This window comes from Monodelphis domestica, chromosome 1, assembly GCF_027887165.1.
Source record: "Monodelphis domestica isolate mMonDom1 chromosome 1, mMonDom1.pri, whole genome shotgun sequence".
NCBI lineage: Eukaryota > Metazoa > Chordata > Mammalia > Didelphimorphia > Didelphidae > Monodelphis > Monodelphis domestica.
In genome coordinates this window covers 461,848,959-461,862,678 of record NC_077227.1, presented here as the reverse complement: position 1 = coordinate 461,862,678, position 13,720 = coordinate 461,848,959, and the positions used below count along the sequence as shown (strand labels likewise).

General features: G+C 36.4%; 1 protein-coding gene across 3 annotated transcripts in view; it reads right to left on the bottom strand.

Annotated features, from left to right (window-relative positions):
• The window catches only part of NUP188 (nucleoporin 188), a 48,610-nt gene that overhangs the window by 20,158 nt on the left and 14,732 nt on the right, over positions 1 to 13,720 (bottom strand). For all 3 annotated transcript variants that reach the window (XM_001363725.4, XM_056822690.1, XM_056822693.1), the window contains exons 7-15: positions 13,283 to 13,375; positions 13,019 to 13,138; positions 11,928 to 12,139; positions 8,566 to 8,680; positions 6,995 to 7,195; positions 5,838 to 5,927; positions 5,274 to 5,339; positions 4,142 to 4,261; positions 760 to 886 (exon numbers count right to left, since the gene is read on the bottom strand). In XM_001363725.4, coding sequence (XP_001363762.1) covers positions 760 to 886; positions 4,142 to 4,261; positions 5,274 to 5,339; positions 5,838 to 5,927; positions 6,995 to 7,195; positions 8,566 to 8,680; positions 11,928 to 12,139; positions 13,019 to 13,138; positions 13,283 to 13,375 — 1,144 coding nt within the window. The remainder of the gene's footprint in view (positions 1 to 759; positions 887 to 4,141; positions 4,262 to 5,273; positions 5,340 to 5,837; positions 5,928 to 6,994; positions 7,196 to 8,565; positions 8,681 to 11,927; positions 12,140 to 13,018; positions 13,139 to 13,282; positions 13,376 to 13,720) is intronic.

Genomic DNA, 13,720 nt, shown 5'->3' with positions numbered 1-13,720 from the left:
TGTCTGCCCTTTGATCCAGCCATAGCACTGCTGGGTTTGTACCCCAAAGAGATAATAAGGAAAAAGACTTGTACAAGAATATTCATAGCTGTGCTCTTTGTGGCAAAAAATTGGAAAATGAGGGGATGCCCTTCTATTGGGGAATGGCTGAACAAATTGTGGTATATGTTGGTGATGAAATACTATTGTGCTCAAAGGAATAATAAAGTGGAGGAATTCCATGGGAACTGCAACAACCTCCAGGAATTGATGCAGAGTGAAAGGAGCGGAACCAGGAGAACATTGCACACAGAGACTGATACACTGTGGCACAATTGAATGTAATGGACTTCTCCATTAGTGGCAATGCAGTGATCCTGAACAACTTGGAGGAATCTATGAGAAAGAACACTATCCACATTCAGAGGAAAAACTGTGGGTGTAGAAACACTGAAGAAAAACAACTGCTTGATTACATAGGTTGAGGGGGATATGACTAGGGATATAGACCCTAAATGATCATCCCAGTGCAAATATCAACAACATGGAAATAGGTTCTGATCAAAGTCACATGTAATACCCAGTGGAACTGCGCATCAGCTATGGGAAGGGTGAGGGGAGGGAGGAATAGAATATGATTTTTATAACCAAGGAATAATGTTTGAAATTGACCAAATAAAAATAAATTAAAATATTAATCAGCTAAGAGCTTCTAACCTCTCTAGACTTTCAAAAGTATCTGATTAAGGTAAAAAAAAATGAAGCCTGCCTTTTTCTTACCAAGAGGGTAAAGGAGTTTTGGTGTCTGCCTCCGCCAGAGGGTCCCATCTTCATGTGAGAGCACATCATGGGGCTTATGTTTATAAAGCTCATTGTAGAAAGACATTTTATCCAGGAAACTATATACCTGCAGATAGAGATGGAAACTTTGGTCATCTGCAACCACCTCAGTAAGGTGGAAAGCAGTCTAATTCCTCTTTCAATTTTTTAATCAGATCAGTCAAACACAGTCTTCCCTAAAATACCCCATACCTACTTTGCTATCTTCTGAATATAATTATAGAAAGTCTCATTTGCACCACTGACTTGGTAATTAGGTAGCCTTTTATATAAATGTCATATATCATATTACCAACTAGATTGTAAGTTTATTAAGGGCAGAGTCTGTTTTCAATATCTTTGAATTCTGCCATTATACCTGCAAAGAGTAGACATTTAATACATGTATTCAAAACTTAGAAAAGATTGTTGAGCTCTAACTATAGGTAAGATCTTGTATTAGGTGCTGGAGGACATAAAAGATGAATTAAGTATGAACTTAGATAAAGGATCAGTGACTGTCTGGGAAAACAGGATAAGCAAAAGCACTGAAGATAAGGAAAAGCCAGAAACAAGAAGATTGAGCCTTACAGATCATGCTCCCAGTCACCCAGGGTCAAAATTTAATTCTCCCCTCCTCTTCTTTCACTCAGATCCTCTAACCCAATGGATTCTGGTGGTGGAGTAGGAATATTCCTTGCTATCCACTGCAAATTACAAACTCTCCCTTTACCCCCATGACTCAGAAATTTCTCCCCCTTTTGAGAATTTTGCTATCAAAATCCCCCCCAATACAGATCTTGATGACAGTTATCCATTGGATCTCAACAACATTCAATGTCCTTCCTCAATGAGGTCACTGGCTGGCTCACAGACCTTACCTTTACCACACAACTCCTATTCTTTCTTAACATGACCCACTAGTGTTCCACTTCTACGTATATGAACTCTTTTTTTTTTTTAAACTCTTACCTTGCATCTTAGAATCAATACTGTATATTGGTTCTAAGGCAGAAGAGGGCCAGGCAATGGGAGTTGATGTTCATGAACTCTTAAAAATTCCTTTATCTGAACATCTTTCTTCTACCTTATAACTCCTAACCTTGTTCTTTGTCCTCAATGTGATGGCTAATTCCTCTACTCTGCAGTTCTCTCCTCCCTTCCCTATCTCAATTTCTTAGTGAATTCAGTTAAACTATACTACCACTTATATTCTCAGGGTTTTTGTGATAATTCTCTTTCACAGTTCTCCTCCAACCTATCTGACTGCTCCTTTGTCCAAGTTGTACCCACTAACCATGAATATCTCCCAAGGCTTTGTCCTTGACCTATTTCCCTTTTCCCACTCTACTGTTTCATTTGGTGATTTTGTCAGTTCCCATGGGCTCAATTATCATCACTATTCATATCAGATATTATATATAGATAGTAGGCCCCAATCTCTCAGCTCTGTAACAGCTGCTTCTTGAATATATATCAAACTAGATGTCCTGTAGCCATCTCAAAAACAACATGTCCAAAATAGAATTTTCTTTCCCCTCAAACCCTTTCTTCTTCCCCATTTCAATGTTACTGTTAAGGGCACCACTATTTTCCCAGTCACCTAGATTCATGACCTTGGTACTATCAGGGAGCCCTCACTAGCATTCAACTCACACATCCTATCTATTGTCAAATCTCATCACTTTTACCTTCACATGTTTTGTTGACATTCCTTTCTCTCCAATATTTTCACCCTATAATGGGCACTGATTATCTCTGCCCTGGACTACTGAAATAGTCTTCAAAGTAGTCTCATTTCAATTCAAGTCCAACCTCACTCCTATCCATCATACATTTAGCTGACAAGCTATATATATCACAAGACTTGCTGTTTTTCACTTCTGACTCCTACCTGCTGAGAACATGCTTTAAAACTGACTATTCCCTATACTGAACTACCTACTCCTGGCTTTCCTCAATATGTGGTTCATATTCTTTCTTCTACAGGAAGTCTTTCGTGGCCCTGCCCCTCAACCCTTGGCCCCCTTCTAAGATAGCCTTTTCTATACACATTTGCATATCTGGTACATTCATAATTATTTGAATGTTGATTCTCCCAATTGAATCTAAGTGTCTTTTAAGAACAGTGTCCAGAGAGAGCCCTGTATTTCTTTGTATCTTCAAAATCTGTCACAATGCTTAGAATAGAATAAGCCCTTAAAACAAATTTTTTTGAAACAGCAAATAGGAAAATATTTTGCATGACTTCACACATATAAATGATATCCTATTGTTTGTTTTCTCAGTGTGTGTGGGAGGGGTAAAAGGGAAGGAATTTGGAATTCAAAATTAGTTCAAAGTGAATAGAGGAAAAAATGTTTACTGACTAGACTTCCTCACATTAAGCAGTTGCCAAGTCCTGTCAAGTCTCCCTTTACAATACTCTTTGCACCTACTTCCTTTTATTCACAGTTACCACTCTTGTTCAGGACTTAATTCTCTCTTGCTAGGACTATTCTAACAGCATTCTAATTGATCTCCCTGTCTTTAGCTTTTGTCTTCTTCTATAATATCCATCATACAAGTTGCCAAATAACTTTCCTAGGGCAAAGATCTGACCATGTCAGTCTCTTGTTCAAAAAATCTTTAGAAGTTCCCTATTTTCTTAAGATAAAAGCAATCTCCATATGATGCTGCCATTTACAGTCCTGCACAATGTGGTCTAAACCTCCTTTTTGAGCGTTATTCTATATTATTTCCTTTTCTGTACAATATGTTCTGGCCAAACTGGATCACTACCTATCCCCAAAATGTAACAAGCTGTCTCATCTTCATGCATTGGCAAAGATTACCAGGAAAATGCACTGTCCCTATCTCAGTGTTTCAGAAGCCTTCCTCTTTTTCAAAACTTAGCTCAGGTGCCACCTTCCCTGATCTGTGACCCCAGCTAAATATGCACACATTCTTTCCCATCTTAAGTTTTCTCTTACTCTCATCACTCCCTACCTCATGTTATACCTGTTCCTGAAACATGATGCCCCCTAACTAATATTATTAATCTGTGCAAGTGTTAATGCAACACAACACTATCCCCTATCTGTCAACCCCAAATAGGGCACTTGAGGGAACAGACTGTCATATTTTTCTATGTCCAACACATAGCATAATGCTTTGCAAAAAGGAAGTATTCAATAAATGTGTTGAATTAGGCTAAGGACTAATGTATGCAAATTCTGAAGTTATCTTCCTAATGGACCAATAGAAAGGACTGGAATTTTGGATGGTAATTTTTATTAAAGGGATATTTATATGAAGCCTCTTAAGCTCTTACTTTTCATAAGCACCTGACTACACATCATACCTTCTTGGCTGTGGATTTCCCTGATACAAGGGCTCTGAGCAACTGCAAAAGAGGAGAGAGGAGATGGGGAAACATCCCACACACACTGTCCAAGATGATTCCTAGCCCAGAGGTTGGTTCCTAGGAGTGGAAGGAAATAAAATAATTAATTTCTCACTTTCAACAAATCAAAGCATAAGTTCCTCCCATATTTGGGTAGGTAATTACTTTTATTAAAGCAACAACATATCTTGTCTAGATTCTCCAGCATTCAAAACATAAAATCTTCACCGATAGCAATTTTTTTTCCTAACGTAAGTATTTGAAATTATTACAGGAAAGCATTTGCTACAACAAAAGTTATTACGTGACTATATTGTTCAAGGGTATTAAGTGACTGCCATATAAATACATGATAATGGGACAATTAGGTGGTTCAGTGGATAGAGAGCCAGGTCTACAGATGGAAGGTCCTGGGTTCAAATTTGGCCTCAAACGATTCCCCTATGTGACCTCAGGCAAGTCACTTAACCCCATTGCCTAGACCATACCACTCTTCTTCCTTGGAACCAATACTTAAGTCTCCATTCTAAGACAGAAGGTAACAGTTTAAAAATATATGTTTAAATGTTTGTATATATGCAAAACCATTGATCCCTATATTTGCATCTCCTCTACCAAATATGAACTGTGAATTTCCTCTAGGTAGAGCCTCAGCCTTATTATTATCACTTAATACCAATTTTCCCCAGGAATATTTTTCTGTGCAAAAGCACAATCTATAAGTGGAGGAAAGGTGAGTAATGAAATTCTGCAGATCAGGTAGATCATATTATATAGAGTATTAGCATTAGTATAGCTTTGGGGTTAGGAGCTTCTATTAATACTGAGAACAATGTTGGTAGGTAACCATTTTCTCAAAAGCCAAACTTGTACCCCAAACAATTGTAATACTTTCATAAATACTCAGATGTTCTACTACAGGTCTTTTTGAACTCCATTAACAAGGCTCCAAAAAAAGCATAAATGGAAGATGGTATCAAGACAAGCTTCCAATGGGGAAAGACATGAGTAGTTCAATGTGAGAAACACCTTTCCATCTAAAGAATTATGCAGCAAAAACGAAAAGGTTATTTGAGACTCTTAAACTTACCGTTCCCCAGAAGAGTTCTGGAAGAGAAGGGTCTGCTAGAACTTCACATGCTGTATCAATGACATCCTTTTAAGGGAAGAGAAAGAAACAGATATGGCTTAGTAGTTTCTTGCCAGTCTATCTTATCTCACTATAGAATGTTAAACCAAAAACATCAAACATTCTCCTATTTTAACATACTGGTATCACATTTTTCTATATGATCTGTAAATATGAGTAAGACACATAAAATTTATTCTCTTCCCTGAGTTTTTGTAAATTCAAGAGCTTTTCAGTTGTCTAGTGTTCATGCTTTAGTATACTTGAAAAAAAGATTCTTTATGGGTTGTGAAAATACAAGTAACATCCAAACTCTAGAATAATAGCTTTCATGTCCTTTGAACTCCAAACACATTTCTCAAACTGGTTCCACAAATTAAAAAACAAAAATGTAATTTCCAAAATGGCATAATATTGAGAAGAATCAACAACAGATACACATAAAATACTATTCCGGAAAGGCTATTTCACTGCTAAGCAGCTTTAGTATGTTTCATTCAAAGGAAACAAAACTCCAACACTTACTTGCTGATTGCCTAATGTGTGTAACTCCAGTGAGGTGAGAACAAAAGAAAGCAGTCCATAGACACACATACAAGCAGTACTGGTAGTACACTGTAAAATCAAAGCAACAAATGAGTGATGCTAAGGAACAAGATTAGTCCTTTCCCAGCCCTATCCCCAAATCCAGAATAACCATACTTCAGTTTATTTGGGCACTTACCAGAGAAAAGAATTTGAGATCTGATTAAAGTCTCCTAATTACTAGCAAAAATGTCCCAGAATTAATAAGGTCAAGGGAAATAATACAATTTAGAAAAAGCCCATGAAGGAATGCTCTTGAAATTATCAAAATTCATGGAAGATGATCCATGCTACTAAACTGCTATTAATAGCAGCTTACATTTAGAAAATGTTTATTATGTATACTTTACTTTCTTAAGTAGTGTAAATGTTTTCTTTTTTCCTTTTCATTTCTAAATCCTCTTCCTTTTACCACACACACATTGAGAAGGCAATAAATACAATATCCATTATATGTATGAAGTCATGCAAAACATTTTCTCACATAGTTGTGGAGTATTTAAATTCATGTTTAAGAGATGAAGAAGTTTAATTTCACAAAGGTTAAAGGACCTGACCACAGGAACAGAATCAATGTTGGAGCTGAGAATTGAGCCCCAATTTTTGGTGAGGGGATTCCCTTGACTAGTACAGATCTCTATTCTATGAATAACTTAGTAGGAAAGTCTTCAAGAATTGTCTGAAGCTCAAATAGTTTAGGTAAGTGACATATCCATTTTGCCCAATCAAGTTCAGTGTTTTTTAACAGTACTATACTGCCTTGCTGAACTCTCTAACTTGGTCAAAGAAAGCATAGCTAGACCTCACTTACATATCCCTGAGAAAAACTAACAAGTTTAAGCTAATACTGTTGGTATCACCATGATGGGACTATTTATAAGCTGAGTTTTTATGTTAAGAGGCCAATGGTAAATGATATCACCCACATTGAGTCTTAAAATAAGACTCAATAAACTTTCTATATAGCCTTGTTAGATCTGAAATTGAATCTAAATAGAAAATATTTCATCAGCCATGGTTCAAAATCAGGTTAATCTTTAAGAAACTGTTCTGTTTTCTGCCCATTTCCCACTCCCAAATGCCCAGGAAAGACTCACATTATTTCCTCCACTGGCTAGTGATCGGAGTAGTCGTGTCAGGTACTGGAAAACATTGAGCTGAATGGCTGTGCTGCCCATCCTCCTGATGACACTGCTTGTTTCCTCTGGGTTTAAGGTGTGACGGAGTAGAGCCCAGGCTAAAAGCACAGGGGAATGATGAGGGATGTCCCCAAAGGTCAACATCAGGTGATCCATACTCTATTAAAGGAAAAAGACAACAGCTAGTATAAATGAAATAGGAATGATCAAGACCTTGGTAGGTGTTGATACCAATCAAAGCTGTGTAATACCAGTGGAATCCTATTATAGGGCAAGAGGGACACATTGATTTCCCCTAAATACTGCTTTCTACTATCACAAGGGTTATCTAAGTAATCATCATTGCTCCAATGAGGCTCATTTAGATCATAAATTATGTTAATAAAAGAATCAAATGGAAAGAGATAAAGGTGTCTGGAAAATCCTACCCGCACCAGTAGATTTTTCCATTTTTAAGGAAGGATCACAAAGCACTCAAAATTTTATCAATTATCCTCCAAAATATGGATCACCTTCATCTTGTAATTTATAATCTTCATATGGGAAAATGTAGGAAAATCAATCCTTCTTGGAAACTGAATGATCAAAGAGGTAATATGGTTTAGAAGATAAAGAGCCAGTCTTGGAGTCAGGTATACCTGGGTTCAAGTCCTGCTTCTGATACATACTGGTTGTGGGACCTTAGGCAAGTCATTTAACTTCTCAGAGCCTCAGGCAATTGTCTAAGAATCTAGGGTGCAGAACAGTTGCTGATCTACATTGGTAGAGGGAGTTTCCTCACCAGGAGTTCCCTACACCAATAAAACACAGGTCTGGACAAAAGAAAGAAAGAAATTGAATAATCAAATCCTTGACTCATTTACTTTCCTGTTATTTCTACTTGAAAAACTGAAAAAAATTATAAAATAGGAGAGGCATTATGGAATAGCAAGCAGCTAGTACTAGACCTTCAGTCCAGAAGCCATTCTGGGTTCAAATCTCACTCTTGACATGATGTGTTACAATGAGCATACCACTTAACTAACCTATTATTAACTAGTATATTAATATATAGTATATTAACTATACCACTTAACTAGCCTTAGGTAACTCTCTAAGACTTACTAAGTTATGGATAGGACAGAAATTTGTACAGGTGAAGTGAAAAGGAGTTATCACATCAACAAAAATTACAGATCCCTGACATGTTATTACAAGAAAAATCAATAAAGACAAGACAAGGAATCTCTCTCAAGAGCCTTGCACAGACCAATAACAGCTCGTCTCTTATTCTTAAAACTAAGATGACAGAGTAGAGCTCGTTCTATGTATCTTTGTATTTTTATTTTCCAAAAATGAAAAAAAAAAGGGTAGGAAATCTAAATTGGGAAATTGACTATATTCTTGTTTAATCTATATTATAATGTACATTATTTTACACATATATATACACGTATATATGTATAAAAAAACTGTCAAAGATGTTCATATCCAGAGTGTTAACAATACTCCCAAAGAGATCTTCAATTACAACCAAATCCAAAGTTTACCTGACATATGAGCCCATCCTGGGCAAACTGGTGGAGCTCTGTTCTATCATCCAAAGCACATTTATGTAATGAATCAATATCCATTCCCTCAACAAGGATAAGGGCACTGAAGTAGCTAGAAAGAAAAAGTATCAGAGTCACATGTGAGGTTCCAAACCAGACTTGAGAGTAAGGTATGGCACAATGAACTTCATAGCATACTATCACTTTCACCTAAAAGAAGATGAAATGAAACATAAGAAATCAAAGATCCTCCATACAGAACAAAGCCAAGAGGAATAAAAGGAGTTCTAGATAACACCAAGAATGAAGCATACTTCCTGCTTCTTAGGAGAGAGGTGGCCAACTCAAATGAGAAATGATGTATGAATTTTCAAAAATAGCTAACACTGATTTACTTTGCTAGACTTGTTACAAGTTAGGTAGACAGGGAGGTGGAACAGTAACTAGTGCTGGTCTTGGAGTCAGGAATAATTAAATTGATATACTACCTCAGACACTAACTTAATCTCTTTCAGCCTTAGTTTTCCACATCTATAAATAGGAGATAATAATAGCACCTACCTCTCAGGGTTATTGTGAGGATCAAATGAGATAATATGTAAAATGCTTTGTAAACTTTAACATGCTATATAAATGCTATTATCACTGTTACAGAGCATAATAATTTAGGAGGGGAAGATGAAGTGGTGGGTAGTAAGGAAGTAACAGTAACATTTTTTTTCATCACTAAAACTTTTTTGAAAAGGAGCTGGAGAAGAATGTATTAGAAGAACATGAATTTGAATAGAAGTTGTCCTTCCCCACCAGTGTTACTTGTGTTGGCACTATATCAACCTCACAGAGGCCTTCCCAACAGGGCTCCAGAAGCACAGAATTCTGAGAGTTGAAAACAATTTCACAGGCCATCTAGTTCAAATCATATCCAAAAGGGAGTAAGTACTCAACATGTAGTTACCAAGTTTCTGCTAGAAGGTCTCCAAAGAGGGGAAATCCAATCCACTCTGGGGAGCTAGAACTATTGGAAGCCAAATGTCCCTCTTTGCAATGTCTAGTCTTTGCTAGCCCAGCCTTTTAAAGTCAAAGAAAACAAGTCTAAACGTGTCTCCTTCTTCCTACCCTTTTCCTAGCATTCCTTTCTTCCAAGTTTTAAAATATTTGAACAGAGCTACCAGATTCCCCTAAATCTTCTCTTCTCCAGTCTAAAAATCACTTGTTTCTTCAACTAATCCTCATATGGCACAGACTCAAGGCCTTTCACTACTATGTTTGCTGAAACAATCAAGCCTACCTTTGCCACTCATGTCCTTAAACTGTAAAGCACAGAAATGAAAATAATCAGATATATTCTAACAAGGGGAGAGTACAGAAGAACTATCAGCACATATCTGGAAATTAGAGCTCTTAATTCAAACAAGATGACCCTGGCTTTCTTAATGATCATATCTTTGTGACTCACTTTATTTGACAATAGTGTATGAATTTGTTGAAGAAAGAAATGAATAATATCCAACAACTTAAATGGATAAAACAGAGTTGGGATAAAACAAAACTGCCAAAGTTCACTAAACTCTTTCAATTTAAAAAACAAAACAAAACAAAAGAACATAACTATTACTAAACCCCACCCTCCTTCTCATATTTATGTAGTTTTATTTATTGAAGTATCCAAGTGTAAGATTTTACTTATGTTCCCTACTGAATTTCACATAAGATTCAGCTCAATGCTCTAACTTGGTAAGATCTTTCTGGATTCTAATTCATCAATTCAATATATTAATTATCTCTCTTAGCAAAACATCATCTGCAAATTGATGAATGTGCCATCTATTCCTTTATCCAACTTAATGACAAAAACAATTAGCACAAGTCTAAAAACAGATCCTGGAGATCACCTGCCACTCTGATGTGAGACCACTGAGGACCTCTCTTGGAGTGACTATCCATTCCATTCTAGATTCAGCTAATTGTATCATCTTCTAGGTCAGATCAATCTATCTCATCTAACGAGAAGAGAAGACAACACTTACTCCACCAAAATCCTTTCTAAAATGACAACATGTATCTGTAACATTTTTCCCTTCATCTATCAGTTTTAGTAAATAGTAAATCAGTATTTAGTAAGTAAGCAATGTTAGGTTAGTCTGACATGACTCATTCTTGATGAAGCCATGTAATTCTCTATACCCATCCTTTACCCTTTCTAGATGTTTACCAGCCATCTATTTAAATAAGCCATTCTAGAATTTCTCTAGGAATCTAAGTCAAATTCACTGGTCTACAGTTTGCAGACTTTTGTTCTTTCTTTAAAAACTTGAAGTTTGCCCTTCTCCAAACTTGTTATAGCTCTCTCATTCCACATCTTTCAAATATTACTGAAGGTTCAAAAATCTAAAGTTCTTTCTGTTCCTGAGAATGTGGTTCATCTGAATTTATCAAGGATTTATATAGCTTAGATATCAACACAGTATGGTATACAGTTAAAAAAGTGTGTTGGACTCAAGTCAAAGCCTCTGGTTTCAAATCCCACTTCTACTACTTACTAGCTATGTGACCTTAAAAAATTAACTTAACCTCTCTTGGCTTTAGCTTTGCATCTGTAAAATGAAGGGGCTGGACTAGACAGCAAGCCTTATAAGGTCCAGTCCAGCTCTACAACTATAATCCTAAGAATTCCCTCTTAGCCCTATCTGTCCAGTTATCTTACAAATAACAAAGTCAAATGAGATTTCTTACCACCAGACAAACCATTTCTAACATGACTGATCGGGTAACTAGCCAGACTATCAATATTTCTAAACAATAGAGTTTCAGTGAAATATATTATTCCATATGTGGAACGTGTGACAGTTAGACTGATTAAAGTACCACAACAATAGGTTCATGTTCTGTGTAACCCAGGAATAACCATGCCTCAAAACCAGAGTATATCTGGTTAAGCCAAATCTACCATCTCATCTCACAAGTGCGAGATTTGGTCAGAAGAAGAAACAAATGAAAGAAAAGAGATGTTTCAGTATAAATTAATCTTCACTCCTAAAGAAAGAACTCAAAATTCATGCCCTAAAAACTAAATGAATAATGTCATTTTCCATATGCAGGATGGTACATTAGCATTATTATTCAAAGTCCCAGACCACACATCCTCCTACTCCCACTCTCAACTCTTTGCAAAATCTTACACATGATAGTTTACTCATCTACTCCCTTGACTACCAAATAAGGAGCATATCCATTCTTTCTTTGTCTCCTAGGAAAACATGAGCAACTAAATATGTTGGTTAAGTGTCCAAAACTTGTATACAAAGAACCAATACCTTGTAAGCTGAAATGATCAATGTCATTCTAATTTAGACACTTACCCAATCCTATCCACAAAAGGATCCATGCTCTCATCCACCAAATGTCTGTTGGTCTGCCTACAACCAAACCCTTGTGCTTTGAACATCTTAGTTAATAGCAGCAGGTCACCAGGAACCATTTCGAAGTAGGCATAATAAAGGAAAATTATTTCCAGCAGCATTGACTGCTCCCGCAGGCACTGAACAAACCAGCGAGACACTTGGCGTTCAGTCTATATAACCAAATGAGAAAGATCAAAAGGAGAGATTTAGAAAAGAATCAGAGAAGGAAGGAGATGCCAAATCAACTCAACATTTGCTATTTCTCTACTATGTGCAAAGCATCAGAAATATTAAAAAAAAAAATGAAATAGGGCCTGCCCTCAAGGAACTTACATTATATTAATGGGATATACTATCTAAACAGAGAAATAAATTCAAGTGGTATATATACAAAGTCTGAACTGCAGGACCTCAAGTAAAGCATCTAAGTTATAGTCTTAAAGAAGATATTCATAGTCCATAGCTACTATTGGTCACCTATTTATATATCCTTTAAAACTCTCTGCAATCAGAGTAGTGAGATCATCAATGGGGAAACTGAGGAAGTTGGACCCAGGCTCATAGTTCCAATATTTGCTTTTCAGGAGGTAAGGAAAATAAATTATCAGGGTGAATAATATTAAGTTAAAAGATTATTATGTAGAAATATTAAGTAAAAGGGTTATTATGCAAAATTAGGTATTTCGTTGTTAATGACAGCAATATATGTCTCATGTCTGCTCTGAACAGCATATCACCACTAACTTTTTTAGAGGAGTGTGGCCATATACATTTTCTTTCTTTTTTCTCTTTTTAATCCCTTACCTTCTGTCTTAGTATCAATTCTAAGATAGAAGAGCAGTAAGAACTAGGTAACTGGGGTTAACTGATGGCTAGGAAGTGTCTTAAGGCAGATTTGAAGCCAGGTCCTCCCAACTCCAGGACTGGCTCTCTATCCACTTTGCTATCTAGTTGCCTCATTTGTTAAAATATTACTGAATTTAGAGCCCTGTGGGGGAAAAAAAGGCATACAACTGTTAAGAACCAGCAAATATATCATGATAGCATACCATGAGATTTCCATGTGTTTCCCATGTTGGTGCCTCTGTTTTGTAAAGCTCCTCAAACTGCTGCCGGTACTTTGTGACCAACTCCTTCTCCAACTTATCAACACACTCAGAATACTCAACCTAAAAAATTCCAACATAAATATTTATAGCTAAGATTAGAGATAGTATATATTCAAATGTATAGGATCACAGATGTTATACAAGTATAATCACTACAACAATTTGAATAATATCATAAGAGCCACGAAACCTGGAAATACTTACCCTGTAGGGATGTCTCTCATCCTGGAAATAAGTGAGTAAATGTAAGACACAACGTAGAATACAGGTCCTTTCTTCATAGTAATAATCTGCAATCTGGAAAGATCAAAGACATCTATATCAACACCTAGTCCAATGCCTTAACTTAATGGGCCCTCAATAAATGTTGTTGTTAGCTGTATATGCCAGATTTTTTTCATTGCTTGAGTTAGTTTTGCTCAACTGCTCTTTCCCCTCTTTTTATTCAATGTTTTAAGGGATAGAAGAGGGAAGGGAGGGTAGAAATATGCTGAAAAGCATAGGAGATGTAAGACCAATAGCTATAAAAAATTATTTTTAAAATGTCTGTTGCTGACTATAGTCATGGTTGGAAAGTTAGAAATTACCATAATTATGCAAATACATCTAGGTACAGAAGCTCAAGAACAAGAGGGGTAAAGA